The 16,360-nt window shown below is 41.0% G+C and overlaps 1 protein-coding gene across 16 annotated transcripts in view; it reads right to left on the bottom strand.

The window, feature by feature from the left end:
• CDC42BPA (CDC42 binding protein kinase alpha) overlaps positions 1 to 15,456 on the bottom strand; it is a 336,405-nt gene extending 320,949 nt beyond the window's left edge. For all 16 annotated transcript variants that reach the window (XM_059145519.1, XM_059145527.1, XM_059145524.1 and 13 more), the window contains exon 1: positions 14,647 to 15,456. In XM_059145519.1, the coding sequence (XP_059001502.1) occupies positions 14,647 to 14,824 (178 nt within the window). In that variant the 5' untranslated portion in view covers positions 14,825 to 15,456. The remainder of the gene's footprint in view (positions 1 to 14,646) is intronic.
• Positions 15,457 to 16,360: the final 904 nt, after the last annotated feature.

Raw genomic sequence — 16,360 nt, 5'->3', positions numbered from 1 at the left:
CAAATGCCTACCATGTGTCATGTGTAGGAGGATTGGGGGTGGTATAGAAAACAAATTTCCAAACAAATTCACCAATGAGAGAAAAATCATGGAATAGTCAAAGATGTGCCTTAATCAGTAGTAGAGACAACACTTCATTACAGCTACAGCAAAAGTTGAATGTGGTACAAAAGGGCAGTACCAGAGAATTGGACGGAGGTCGGGGGGCTGTTGGTGATGGAAATACTCTGCATCTTGACTGCGCTAGAGCACTACATTTGTTAAAACTCACAGAATATACACCAAAAAGAGTAAATTTCACTATATATGAATTATGCAAAGAATTTTTAAAGATTTTTTAAAGGTGAGGAGCATCTGGTAGCTTGTTTGGTTAAGTCTCTGACTTTGGGTCAGGTCATGGTCCCAGGGCCCTGGAATCAAGTTCCTTACCAGACTCTTTCCTTGGTGGGAATCCTGCTTCTCCCTCTACCCCCTACTGCTCAAGCACTCTCTCTTTCCCCCTCCGACAAATAAAAAAAACCTTTAAGAAAAAATAAGTTTTTTAAAGGTGAGAATGGAAAATAAATATAAAGAAAATTATAAACACACAAACACACACACACACGCACGCACGCGCGAGCCACCAGGTGGGGAAGATCAAAGTAAGCACAGGTGGGGACAGAAACCATGGTGGACCAGAGCAGGATCCTGAAGGCTGAACTAGATGAAAAGGATGTCCATAAAAGGGCTGCATGGGATCACTTCTGGGATATTCTTGCCAAAGATGTATCATCATGAGGAAACAAACCCAAATTTAGTGTTACTACAAGTGTTGCAAAATACTGGCCAATAATCTTGAGAAATCTCATTCTGAAGACTTAGTACAGACTGAGTGAATACTAAAAGGCATGACACCCAAATACAACATGTGATTCTGAACTTTTTCTATAAAAATATTATCAGCAAAACTGACAAAACTTGAATGAGGCCTGATGATTAGATGACAGTGATAGTAACACATCAATGTCAATCTCTTGATTTTAATATTTGCATCGTGGTTATACAAGAAAATATATAAAATACACACAAACATACTTGGGAATGATAGGAAATCAATAGGCAATATATTCTCAAATGGTTCAGAGGAAAAGACACTGTACTGAACTTGCAATTTTTCTGTAATTTTTCTTTGTTTCAAATTTGTGGCGTTTTTTAAATGATGAAAAAGATGAGGAAAACAGACAAAGACTGTATCGTTAAAAATTCTGTATGTCACACTAAGGAGTTTAAATGTCATTCCAAAAACTATTAGTAGTCATTGTAGGATATTAAGCAGGATGTTGATATGATCAAAGGATCACGTTGTGTTTTTTAAAAATCCATCTACTAGGGCACCTGGGTGGCTCAGTGGGTTAAGCCGCTGCCTTCAGCTCAGGTCCTGGGATCGAGTCCCGCGTGGGGCTCTCTGCTCAGCAGGGAGCCTGCTTCCTCCTCTCTCTCTCTCTGCCTGCCTCTCTGCCTACTTGTGATCTCTCTCTGTCAAATAAATAAATAAAATCTTTAAAAAAAAAAAATCCATCTACTAAACAGGTGCCTGGGGCACCTGAGTGGCTCAGCCAAGTAAGCATCTTCCTTTTGGCTCACTCAGGTCATGATCTCAGGGTGCTGGGATTGAGCCCTGCATCAGACACCCTGCTCAGCGGGGGAATCTGCTTCTCCTTCTCTCTCTGCTCCTCCCCGTGCTTGCTCTGTCTCACAATCTCTCTCTTTCTCAAATAAATAAAATCTTTTAAAAAATGAAGTAAAAAATAAACTGGGTAGGATTCACAATATTTTCAGGTTAGGGACACAGGTAATAATGAGGTTATACATTACTCAGCATTTAATGGAGAAACAAAAGCATGATTAATAAGGTAAGATCCAGAAATGGGATCCATTTAGATACGTTTAATACAGGCAAGTCAACTGAGCAGGATAGACACAGAAGTTGAATAAAATCAGGATAACCCATACTTAACTGAGATTACCACAGGAACACAGGCTAAAGAAACAAAAATGATCATACTTAATCATAACCTGATGCAATGTAACACAGCAAGGGGGGGAAACTGTTAACTTAGCACGCATCCGTGAGAAATGGGGTGACACATTACAAAGGCATGCAGCAAAAAGGCAGAAAGAGAAATCACACTAGACTTCCAAACACTACTGTGGCTTTAACCATAAACTCTAGGAAAATCTTTATAAGTATGGAGCATGGAGAAACTTTATGGTATCATACCAGTATGTCAGCTTGACTATATCCCTGAGCTTTCAGTCTGTTATGCTTTTAGTTATAATTTTTGGTCGAGCAAAGCCATACTTAGCTAGCAATACAATCTTAAAGTGGGGCTTTAGCCATTGCAAGCTTTTCCTCATCTTTCCAAACAAGCATTTTTTTAAATCTTAGAACAGATATAAATGCTTAACTGCTGTTAATAAAGCAATTTGGGGCATTAGCCACTCCCAGTACACCAGATATTTAAGGATGGGATCCTGGCTGCAGCAGAACAACTATCTTGCTTTTACCAAACCCTCATAAAGTCTGCTTAGCTTTGTTCTGTTTCCCTACAGTCACACAATCTCTCGAATTCTGGACCAATGCAATGATTAGAGAGGCAGCTGCACTGAAAAAGATCAAGCTGTACGGAAAACAGAAACGACTAGGTTGAGCAGGAGCATCTCTGCAAACGAGTAACTGCACACACGAATTCAAAAGCATGTACGGGGTCTTAATGTAAACACGCATCCATCCATCCAGTGCAGACCTCCACGCTCAACCGAATAAAAGACTACAGCTTCTAGGTGCTACAAAGGGCAGTGCTAAAAAATGTTAAGCAGAGAAAGAATAAAGGCAAGTCATTCAATCCTCCACCTTTGGAGTTTGATGTAAATTGCGACGATATGCAAAACACCATGTGATAGATTTTAGTAACAACCTCTGTCACATGAGCAGTTCAAAGGCTCTGACAGCACCTACTGAGTCTAGTACACAGTCATTTCCCAAACTGTTAAAGTTCCTCATAAAAAGGGTTCAAAAGACAAATGACTGAGGCAAATTCTAGGTAAAACAGGTTAAAAAGGGTTTCTGTACAGCACAATTTTTTTAATAATTTTTTTAAAGACTTTTATTTATTTATTTGAGAGACAGAGATCACAAGTAGGCAGAGAGGCAAGCAGAGAGAGAGGAAGGGAATCAGGCTCCCCGATGAGCAGAAAGCCCCATGGATGCGGGGCTCGATCCCAGGACCCTGGGATCACAACCCGAGCCGAAGGCAGAGGCTTTAACCCACTGAGCCACCCAGGTGCCCCTACAGCACAATTTTTAAAAAACTTTTACTCTGACAATGAGTTTTGTAATAGCCAAAGATGCAATAAAACTATTTCTCAATCTTACATATTCACTGAACTCTTAATCTTCATAATATTCATTTATATCCCTTGAAATATAGTTTAGAAAACACTAGTATATACTGTTCATTTTCTTCATACTTACTGCTAGACCACAACATGTACTTACGGGTGCTGCATAACCCTTAATCCACAAAAAGTCCTAAGTGAACAATACCTCAATGATCTTTCGTGATTATTTTCATCTTTTGAGTCAAGGTCTAGAACTGTACAACTCACTTGCAGATTGGAGCTATATAAATATAAAAATGAAACATAACTAGCCATGTAATAATATTTGCTGTTGGTGATGCAAAGAATAGGTACTGGCTTGATATCTGCTGAAAATAGTTCAGTTAATAACAAGATGTTCAATGCAAAATATCTTGTCCTAAAAGAAGGAATAAGATGCTGTTGGCACAGTCACATAATGAAAGGCATCTCCAATGCCAATATCATTTAAGTAAAATATTATCAGTAAGAGATAAATATTTGTTACTGATGAAATACATCCCACTATTAATACAGCTACACAATCCAATTAAACTTTACCAAAACAATAGTGTTTTAGTTCTTCCTTTATCATAATGCTAAACAAAAACTTAGAAAACCAGATAAAAGGGGCAAATGGGTGGCTCAGTCAGTTAAGTATCTGCCTTCTGCTCAGGTCGTGGTCCCAGGGTCCTGGGATAGAGCCCCACCATCGGGGAGAGGGGGTGTCAGTGGGGAGTCTGCTTCTCCCTCTCCCTTGACTCCTTTCCCCTCCTCTTGCTCTCTCTCAAATGAATATATAAGACTTTAAAAAAAGAAAAAGAAAACCAGGAAAAAAAAAAGGAGATATAAATCACCAGAAAAGGAATAAACCTAAATCAACTTTCAACCTTTTGCAAAATAAGCTATTACTATTATGTCCATTTTTTCACAGATGATAAAACAAGGAGAGGCTCAGTAACTTGCTTAAATCATCCAGCCAATAACCAGAGCAGTCAGTCTGAATCCAAAGCCCTTGCTCTTTACCAGTATATTCGTTTAGAAAGGAATATTTCGGGTTGAGGTATTCCACTTGCAGATCTTCACCATGGAAACTCTAAGTAAATTTAATTAAGCTTTATCACTATGAATAGAGCAAACAGAATAGGTGGGGTTTTTTTTCCACTGATTAAGCCTACAGTGATGTTTAAGCAATTTGAAATAAAACCTAAAGTTAAATGACTGCACATGACTGAACTAATTCACATGTACTCTTAAAAGACTGTTTTCAACCACATAAGAAGTACTTTCAAGCATAATTAGATTTGGGGAGAGAAGAACAGTGTTGACGGGGAAGAAGGGAAAAATAAATGTGTATCAGAGGGGAAAGAAGAAAAGCTAATTAATCTGTCCCCCTATAAGCAATTTGTCTTTAAATAATCAAACAGAATTATCCTCTAGTCTTATTATCTGCCACCCTCATATCCAGAGAAGTTTATGGTAATCAGAGAGCTGCTCACATTGGGCTGAAACAGCACCAATTACCGACATCCCCCCCTTGTTCTAGGACAGCACCCCCTCAGCCGAGACACTGCAGAGAGTACTGAACCTTATATATACTACATTTTTTGCTATACGTATATACCTATGAAAAAGCTTAATTTATAAAGCTTAATTATAACTAATAATTAATATAACCATTATAAAACTATGCTGTAATAAAAGTTATAATGGCTGTAAACGGAGTCTCTCAAAATATCTCATTGTGCTGTACGCAGCCTTCTTGTGACCACGTGAGATGATGAAATGCCTACAAGATAAGGTGATATGAAGTGAATGTCAAAGGCACTGTGACATAGCATCAGGTTATTGTGCTTCCAAGATAGTCTTTATTTCTCTTTTTCTTTTTTTTTTCGAATTGAAGATATATGGCAACATTACATCAGCACCATTATTCCAAAAGCATTTGTTTTGTGTCTGTGTCACATTTTGCTGTATTTCAAACTTTTCATTATCACATTTGTTGTGGTGATCCAGGGACCAGTAATCTGTGATGTTACTGTTGTAACTGTTTAGGAGCACTGCGAACCTTGCCTGCAGAAGATGGAGAACTCAGCCGATAAATGTGTGTGTTCTGACTGCTCCACCAACAGGCCATCGCCCAGTCTCTGTCCCCCTCCCTGGGCCTCCCTATTCTCCATGATGGGATGCGACAGTACTGAAATTAGGCTGGTGAAAAACCCTACAATGGCCTCTAAGTGTTCTAGTGAAAGGAAAAGCCTCCTCTCACTTTAAATCGTAACCAGGAATGATTTACCTGGGTGAGGAAGTCATGTTAGTAGCCAAGACGTGCCAAAAGCCAGGCCTCTTGTACCAAACAGCCAACTTATGAAAGCAAAGAAAAAGTTCTTGAAGTAAACTACACGTGCTACTCCAGTGAACACATGAATGAGAAGAGAGCGAAACAGCTTTACAGTTCATACGGAGGACATTCCGGTGGTCTGGACAGAAGAGCCATCAGCCTTCTGCCAACATAGCCATCAGCCAACATTCCCTTAAGCCAAAGCCTCACCCAGAGGAAGGCCCTGACTGAACTCTGGGAAGGCTCAGAGAGGTGAGGGAGCCACAGAAGAAAGTCTGACGCTGGCAGAGATTGATTCACAAGGCTTCAGGAAAGAAGTCGTCTGGACACTTCGAAGTGCAAGTTGAAGCAGCAGGCGCTGACGAAGAAACTGCAGCAAGTTCTCCAGAAGATCCAGCTCCGAGAAGTCATGAAGGCGGCCACATGCAACATCAGATTTCAATGTCGATGAAACAGCCTTGCCCTGGAAGATGCCATCTAGAACTTTCACAACCAGAGAGAAGTCAATTTCTAGCTTCAAAGCTTCAAAGGGCAGGCTGACTCTCCTGTGAGGGGCTCGTGCAGCTGGTGACTTTAAGGGGAAGCCAGCGCTCCGGTGCCATTCCAGAAATCCTAGGACCCTTAAGAAGAATGCCAAATCTACTCTGCCTGTGCTCTGTGACCAGAGTAACAAGGCCTGGATGACAGTACATTTGTTTACAACCTGGTTTACTGAAGATTTTTAAGCCCACTGTTTAGACCCACTACTCAGAAAAAAGATTCCTTTCAAAACATTACTGCTCACTGACAATGCACCTGGGCACCCAAGAGCTCTGACGGAGCTGGGCAATGAGATTAGGGTTGTTTTCATGACCACTAACAGAACATCCATTCTAAGCCTATGGATCATGAAGTAATTTGCACTTTCAAGTCTTAATACTGAAGAACTACATTTCATTTGGCTACAGCTGTCACAGAGCATGATTCCTCTGACGGATCTGGGCAAAGAAAATAAAAAACCTTCTGGAAAGGATTCACCTTTCTGTTTCATCTACTCTAGATGCCATTATGAACACCCGTGATTCATGGGAAGTCGTCAAAATATCAACATTCACAGGGGTTTGGAGGCAGTTGACTGCAACCCTCAGGGAGGACTCTGAGGGGTTCAAGACTTCAGGGAAGGAAGTCACTGCAGAAGGGGAGGAAAGAGCAGGAGAACGAGCATCAGGAGCGGAGCCCGAGGACGGGACGGACGGGCTGCAACCTCACGATGGAACCGAACGGATGAAGTGGCTTCTCATGGAGGCGCAAGGAAAGTGGTTTCGTAGATGGAATGTACTTCTGCTGGAGATGCTGTGAAGATCATTGAAACGACAACAAAGGTTCGGAATATCCCATAAACTAAGTTGATAAGACAGCAGCAGGGTTTGAGAGGACTGACTCCAGCTCTGAAAGAAATTTTCCCATAGCTCCAATGCTATCAAACAACATCACATGCTACAGAGAAATCCTTCATGAAATGAGGCAAACTCATTCTTGTTTTAAGAAATCGCCACGGCCACCCTAACCTTTAGCACCCACCACCCTGACCAGTCAGCAGTCACCAACATGGAGGCAAGACCTCCCAGCCGCAAAAAGATTGCAACTCGCTGAAAACTCACATGATGGCTACCATTTTTAAACAATAAAGCTTTTTTTAATTAAGGTATGTCCTTTTTTAAGATATAATGCTATTACACATTTAGTAGACCACAGTAATGTAAACATAACCTTTACATGCACTGGAAAACAAAAAAAAAAAATCATTTGAATCAGTTTATTAGGATATTTACTTTATTGCAGTGGTCTGGAACCAAACCCTCAGTATCTCCAAGGTATGCCTATATATATATGTTTTTCTCTTTAATAAAAGGATTGTATTTTCTGGTTTCTTTACATCAGATATAAATAGGTGCTGGCACTTGAAACCCATAGCTTCATACATATGTTATAGGTAATATGGAAATTCCACACTAGTTCAACAGTCTGAAACCAATAGCTTAGTTAAAACACTGTAACTTACAAAAACAACAGTTAGTATGGTAATGAATTCTAAAACTGGCCAAGTCATTGATCTTTTCCTCTTAAATATCACTAAGTAATGAATAAAACTATTTCAGATAAACACTTTTGCAACGTATAAATAACTATAATAACTAAAGCTACAAAAGATAAAGTGAGAATTTCTGTATTTACTGTGAGTTCCTATACTTGAAAAGCAAGTTTAATTAGACCAAGAAAAGGTCATAAATAGTCTTCTCAGTAATTTCAAAGACTGTAGGAGCTGATAGCATTGGTTGATTACTTTGTATCTAATTTCACTCTACTTTATAAGGTGCTTTTCCTAGATGTACTAGTTCATCACCATCACACTTGTGCTAGACCACCACGATCAAGTTTCTCTCTCAGTTCGCATGACTATCACACAATGGACAATTAAAAATCCACAACCACTAAGTAAAAGAAAATTTATTCTGATTCAGATTCTCTCTCAAACCACACAGTATCCCCAAATTATCTCTCTTTCTAATCCTCATACAAGGAATACCATGACCTCGTACTGAAAGTGCATTTCCCAAAGAGTATTCCATGGAACACTGGTTGCCATACATCTTCCAGATATTCTTTAAAAATATGGTTCTATAATCATACCAACTGTACAAATTCTAGGATAACTGGCAGTATTTCTGATGTTTAATTTTGTTTAAAATAGCTTCCCAAATTTATTTAGCCACATAAACATCTCCCTTCCCTCCCTTACCACTAAGCACCTATTAATATCCCCTGGGTTTCCAGAACACATTTTGAAACTAGGGATGGGGCTAGAGTGAAGAAGCCCTAATTCCAAAATAGAACCAAACAGTTCATAGGAGGAAAAAATTAAGGGTCAAACAGCAAGATGGGAGAGGGGGGAGCCAGATCTTCATACCTTCTGTTACTACAAGAGCTAAAGTGCTGCCTTCCTACAGCAGCAGCTAAAGAAGCATTAGAAAGGGGGTTCGCCAATATAAGGTTAGCCATTCCCCATGTACTAACTGGAAAAGAGGTGGACACTAGGAAGAAAGAACAAAGCAAATACTGGGAAGAGTGATCCAAGTGCTCTGATGGACGTCAGTGGGGAAGAGAAAGAAATTCTCTTGACCTACAAAGGAGTTTTGTATGCAGTGATAACAAAAAAATCGCCATTCCTACATCTGGGATGACCTATATTTACAGTGAGGTCATTCAAAAACAAAAATTATGTAAAGAAATTCTTGACGCATTAACATACAGTGAAAGCAGCGGGGCAATTCTTGGCCATAGCTTCTGAAAACTTGAAGTCACTCCCACTGGTAGTTTCATGAGTAGGAAGGGACAGAAAATTGATGAAAGCAGCAAATCCTTCTCACTTGCATCTACCCTAGAGTTCATCTGAAGTAACGGGAAGATATAACCAAAAAACTAATACCAATATCTACAAGTCATATGATCATCCCTCATGTTCAACAAACTTCCAATTCTGACAATCAATTAGCCAACATCCAGGACCCCAAAGTCAGAGAAGGAAAAACGTCAAAGGAAAAAGAAATGAACCATCAAAGACTCACACAATACAAAGGAGTGAAGTTGGGGCGCCTGGGTGGCTCAGTGGGTTAAGGCTCTGCCTCTGGCTCGGGTCATGATCTCAGGGTCCTGGGATTGAGCCCAGCATAGGGCTCTCTGCTCAGCAGGGAGCCTGCTTCCCCCACCTCTCTCTGCCTGCCTCTCTGCCTACTTGCAATCTCTCTTTCTCTGTCAAATAAATAAAATCTTTAAAAAAAAAAAACGAAAACAAAACAAAGGCGTGAAGTCAATTTCTCTGTTCACTAAGTTCTTGTGAACTAAACTTACCTATTCACAGTGCAGACTTAAATAGCAACCCAGGAAAACACTATATTCATGCTCATTTTTATCAGTCATCCTTTCTCCCGTTCTCCATCCCTCCTTCAAAGTTTCTTGCTCCTCCCTAAATTCCTCTTCTTTAAATTCTTAAGTCTGTCCCTAAATTTATCCTGTGCAGTTTGGGGGGGGGGGGGGGGGGCGGGGGAAGGAACTTGGTCTCTAATCCTTTTGCTATCAAACAACATATTTTAGCTTCATCTACACTAGAGTTTCAAACTTTTTTTCATCTACAAACTCATCTTCAAACTTTTCTTCATCTACACTAGAGTTTCAAATCTATAGTAGAAATACAGGAAGACACAAGAGTTTTGCATGAAAATACTTATTCTTTCTAAACATGATGTCATTGACATTTTCTATCCTGGTCTATTTAATTTTTTAAATGCTGGTTGGACTTAGTAAATTGACTTTAAAATCCATCAAAATCAATAGGATGAAATACAATGGACTATTATATACAACATACTGGCAATAAGAGTGCCAAAGGAGAAAGGATTTCAAAGCAATTTTTTGACTGCCCCTGAAGTGTAGATTATTAATTCATACCAAGTTTGGTTCCTTTACCCTAAAATAGCCTGGGCTTACTCTATAATATTAATCAACTCCCAGGAATTATGAAATATTTCAGAAAATTGCCAACATTATGCTATTCGTTTTTACACTGCTATACTAAGGTATGCCCTACATATCCATATGAAAAATAAATTCCTAAAATTCTTAAACTGTTACTCCTAACATGCCCATTCTCACAGAGCAATAAATTCTTCAAAGAGAGAGACACACACACAATATCAAATGATTTCACTCATATATGGAATGTAAGAAATAAAACAAATTAATGTAAAAGAAACAAACCAACAAAACAGACTCTTCGACACAGAACAAAGTGGTGGTTGCCAGAGGGAAGTTGGATGGGAGGTATGGGTGAAACAGATAAAAGGGATTAAGAGTACTTTTATCTTGATGAGCACTGAGTAATGTATAAGATTGCTGAATCACTGTATTGCACACCTGAAAATAATACTGTATTAGCTATACTTCTATTAAAAACAGAAACAAATGGAAATGCTAAAGAAATAGCCACTACTTATTGCACTTGCTTCTACCACGTACCAGCATTGTATTAGGTCAAAAAATTCTACTTCCTCACTATCGTTCTTAGGAACAGAATAATAGATGAGTAGTATAAAGGAAACAAGTGCCCAATCTGTATCTCCAATGACATTTATGACAATCCTGAGGACTTAAAAATAAATTTAATCATCTGTACGAAACGAACACTTTGATGGTTTGGTATGACAAATTCTACTAACATAAAGCTAGTAAGGAGCCACAGATGTGAAGAACCAGGTGTCCTAGAAAAGATTCAGATACTTCTAAAGAAGGCATTTCCACCTCACTTAATTGACCCACACCTGAAAAAATGTGAATTACCTTTAAAACTACCCCAGTGAAAAGTTTAAACCACAGTACCCACTGAAGTGCTCTAGTAACAAGCTTATTATTAATCATTTAGATGTATTTGTGTGAATACACTAAATAACCTATAAAATTATATTAAGGATAATTTTAAGTGAAATATTACAAAGTGCAAGATTCAGAAACCATCAAAAAAAGTATACAGATAGCCTTGCTTGCTTCTTTTGTATTGAGTAACATTATCCTACATGTATTCTTTAAGTAAGTTGGTAAAGAATACCCTAAAATTCCAATTTCCTATTTTAAAGTAGAGGGTAGCCAATTCAATGAAATATGCACTCATTTTAGTCACTGTTAGCAAATAAGTTTATAATATAAACGTTATTCTCACTTCCACAACTGTATTGTAACTTACTCTAGGGTTATATACTACTGACATCAAAACTATTACTTTATAAACAAACATTCAAACCATTATCATTTCACCAGTTAAAAAACAAGGACACAAAAGTCTTTCAAATCTTACTGGATATAACTAGAAAATATGTATTATTAAATCTAAGTGGTCCATGGCCTTAAGATACTCTTATCCCCTTGCTCTATTGCTCATTGCCTTAATTTCTTCTTCCTCTCTAAAACTTTACTTATTTCCTCCCTCAAGCCATCAGCACAAGCAAGGAATGCTGCCCTCCTCCCCACCAAAAAAAAACAAATCTGAGTAAAATATCCGTTGTTTTTGTCATGATACTGTAATGAACAAAACATTAACTATACCAATGTAAAAGTGAAATGGACCATAACTAGGAATAAAGTGAAACTGATAGAAAGGAAGCACCGCAGACAGAACCTTGGCTGACTCCATTTTTTAAAGTAGCCTATCATCACCATAAAAATAAGGCATAACTAGATGACACATTCATTAATGTAAACAGCCAAACACAAATATACACCATGTAATACAGAGTATTTAACTACTACTGCTCTACTGTTGCAAACACTGAGTCTTTTAAAACTCAAACTAAAAAGTGTATCATTTAACGCAAATCAGAATTATCATATTTAAGCCCAATGAACAATCCCTATAAATTTCCAATACCAACCAAAAAAATAATGTTTAAGAAATTAAATTGAGGTCATTTCACTATCTGGAAACTTCATCTGTTCTTTATATAATGTTAGATGATAAGAATAACATAGGACATATCCCCAAAATGTAGCAATCAAGTTCAACGCCAACAACAACTGATTTATTTCAATACTTAAATGGAGGAACAGACTGGCATTCTTAACCTAAATTCTCAAATAACTTAAAAATAATAAATACACCACTCAAGATACACCTTTTGACAGCTTTTCCATTCTTTTTTCTTAGTCCTTACTCAAATGTCTATGGTTGGTAACTCCCACTTTTGAGACCTCACACTTAAAAATGCCTGACTAGACACTGCCTACCCCAACAGCGTACTAATTCCTTAAAAATTCTAGACTCTTTTTCTCTACTACTAAGAAAAACAACACAAGTTTACTGGAGACTGTACATTTTTGTTACATCCTGTCAGACTTACTAAGGAGGCAAAGTACGAAGGATACCACTGAAACTTAACTTACTTTAAACTGTGCAAAGTCCCTGGTTTGAAATACTCAAAACATATTAAGAAAAATAAAGTATATTTGGCCAAATACTTACTTGACTTTAGGCTTAAACTAAATATGCATAAGCAAGTTTTTTAATAGAGATATAAGAAACAAAATCCAAGAAAACATCTTTGGTGAAAAAATATAAATTATTCTAGTAAAACAGCAAAATACCTTCTTGCATGAAACTATGTAAACTCAACCAAAAGGCAACTGAGGATACGGTTTTCTTTTACCACAATTTTAAAATCATATTTATTACTGGTACACACATAGAGTTCTCCCATCATTTTGTAGATGAGAAAGAACAGTTACTAAATGATAATCGTGATCATAGTCAAGGGTGTCCCTATGGTACTTAATTCAAGAACTGAAATTCTACAAGTACCTAAACTCTTTGTTTAAATTTTCAAAACACTAAAAAAAAAAAGAAAATCTCTGAATCTAGAAAACATGCAATGCAAAACAACATACGTTTTGCAAAATATTTTACTCTACAAATAAAAATAAAAAACATATGAAACCAGTACCAAAGTCAATCAAAACTGTCTCAGTCTTAAGAGAGAAGATAGTTTAGAATTCTTAGTATAAGAATTCTTAGTATAAGCCTGGCGGTCTGTTTGTAAAAATCATCCTGTTCACATTTATAAATACATACACACACACACACACACACACACACGCATTTTTAAATACCTCATGACATCAACTTGTTAGAAAACTTCTGATACTGGCAAGTTGGATAAAGTTATTATCTATAGGCCATCTTGAATGAGTTATCTACCTAACCAACGAATTTTTCATAAATTTCAAATAAAAAATAAATGAACAAAATAGTCACCACTTGACTTTTACTTCAAGAAAATACAGCTTTACTTGGGAACAAAGACATTTCAGGACAAACATTTTCCAACAAACTATAATTATTAATATTCCAAAGGTACAAACACTTCTTTAGCAAATACTCCTCAAAAGCCGATGTACCAACACAGGTGTGGGTGGTGATGTGTGTTGTTCCAACAGAGCCGCTGGATGTTGGAATGTGCTCGCGTGTAACACGGGAAGCAGAACTTAAACCAAGCCTTCAAGCCTGAAGGTCACATGGAGCGTCTGCGCTCATCTCCGATCTATGGCACTACAGCGGGTCTTCAAAATCACATCTCTTCGGGAAATGGAGACAAAAATCTCACCGGTTTAGATCTGCATTAAATTTATAGTCCGTCTAACCCTCAAGTGGGAGCTGTTCCCAAACATTCTCCACCAACTACTATCACAAAATTTTTTAAGTATTATGTCATGCTATCTGAAGAACATGACAGTTTTGGGAAAGCCCATGTTTAGTAGCTTCCTTTGCTTGTACCACAGGGAGATGAAAACAAATCCCCGAGATCACCACCTTCCAGTTCCTGTTGACCTAAGACGTTTGACTATCTCCTCCCCTTTTCAAGAGTGATTTCCAAAGACCGGGAAGGAATGCTTCCACCAATAAATACCTTTCAGCTGAATGTGTGTTATTCCGCCATGCGTTAGGCAACTGTGAGCAATAATCCATTTTGCTCATCACAGAATTGTTCAAAATCTCTTACTATAGACCTCTAAACGTAAGTTCTTCCTCCTAAATTCCACCTTAAATCAAGGCAATAATTGAATCGCACGGTTTTACTCTTGGGAAAATATCTACCAAAAACTTAGCCAAAAAAAAAAAATCTTGAATAATTGGTATCTATACCTTCATGGCACATACATTTAAATGTACGTACCATACCCATTATTTAAGTCTCGGTTATAAACACATGGTACACGGACCATCTATCTGCCTACTGATGAGAGGGGACAGCTTACTCACGGTAACCCCTGCGACATGAAAGCCCAGCGCCCACCTCCAGGGAGCTTACTGAAAAATACAAACTCACCCCATTCCAGGTATTCAAGAATGTTCTTCTCTCTTCGCAGCGGAGAATTATTGCATTCATCATACAGGCAGATGAGTATATCCAACAGCGTCTCCACACTGAAGCACTGCCCATTGGTCTGAGCGGGCCCGTCCAAGATGAACTGCTCCAACTGCCTCAAACGCACTTCCCCGGACATGTTTGCTTCGGGGTCCGCCGCTTTTCCCTTCAGTGAGTATTATGGTTTGCACTACGAGTGTGTGATTCTAAATGTTACAAGGTGCAGTTTTAAAAATAAACCCTTCGTCCCGCACACCACTGTCGTGCACGGCAGGTACGGAATGACACCCCGACACGCCAGGAAGCTCCCGTCACCGAAGCGTCTTCGATCCCGCACAGATGCATGTATCGGGAGGGAAAGTTACCATAAAATAGATCTCTAAAACATCTTAAAAAGAATAATACAATTAAGTCGTATATTTAAATAAAATAATAATTAAAAGTACAGCGAACCAAAGAGTCAGGACTTCTTTAAAAAAGAAGAAGAAAACAAAATACAACTCTTCTCCTTCATTCAAAATTCAGCTCGTGCAACACAATCCCGCAACGAATCCGGCTGCATCATTAATGAATCGGGTCCGATCCGCATCAGCAATTCACTTCCCGGGAAGGAGGAAGACGGAAAAGGGAGGAAAGCCCCAGAAGGTACATGGGGGAGGGAAAAGCTCGGCGCTGCTGCAAAGGCTGCCGCCCGCCGCTGGGAGAGCGCCCCGGCGGCGGCGCGGCGGCGCGGCGGCGGCGGCGGCCGGGGAGGGGGCGAGGTCCCCGAGGCAGCCCCTCGGCTCGCCGCCCGCCGGGTCCCGCCCGGAGGACGCTCTTCCTTTCTCCTCCCGGCGTCCTCCTCCTCACGGCTCCGCGGCGAGTCGTCTCTCCCGCGGATTCCGGTCGAAACTCTTCATCTCCCTCGCAGCGTCTGCCGGGGCCTGACGCGCGGCGCGGCCGGGACGGGAGCGCGGGCTGCGGCGGCGCTCGCCCCGGCTCCGGGGGCTGCGGCTACTCGGCCGCCCGCGCCCGCCCCATGGCGGGGGTCGCCGGCCGGGGGCCTGCGCCGCGCGGGGCGGACAGCCGCTCTTCCCCCTCGGCCGCCCCAGGCTCCCGACACCCTGGCGCGGGGCGGGCGAGGGGTTGGGGGGGTCCGGATTCAGAGGACGCTGGCGGCTCCTTCTCCCCCTTCTTCACGCCCCGGGGCTAAGGGCATCTTTCCCCGACGAGGCGCAGGAGGAGGGGTGGGTGCCGCCGCTGAGGCGAGCAGAGGCTGCGGCAGCCCGGCTCGCAGCCACTCCCTTCCTCTCCGTCCCACCCCTCCCCCGCCTTCCCGGCCTGGCGCGCTCGCGCCCTGGGCTCCGCGAGGCTCCCCCAGCCCCCGCCGCGCGCGCGCCGGCCCGAAGCGCGCCGCCGCGCCCGGATCCAATATGGCGACCCGGCCGCGGGCGCGCGCGAGCGCACCGCCCCCTCGGTGCGCCGCCCCCCTAGAGTCCGAGTCCGCGGGCCCAGCGTGGGTCGGTCCCGCGCCCGCGCGGAGCAGAGCGGAGGCCTCAGCGGGCCGCGGGCCGTTGCACCCCCATCCCTACAGGACGGCCGGAGCCGGCGGGGCCGTGGCCACCGCGACGTGGAACGCAGGGATGCAGGAGGACCCGCGGAGGCCTCTCGTGCGGACCGCCAGCGGGCCTGGCCC

Source organism: Mustela lutreola, chromosome 14 (assembly GCF_030435805.1).
Source record: "Mustela lutreola isolate mMusLut2 chromosome 14, mMusLut2.pri, whole genome shotgun sequence".
Lineage (NCBI taxonomy): Eukaryota > Metazoa > Chordata > Mammalia > Carnivora > Mustelidae > Mustela > Mustela lutreola.
The sequence above is the reverse complement of the archived record's forward strand: the minus strand, read 5'-3'. Positions and strand labels throughout refer to the sequence as shown.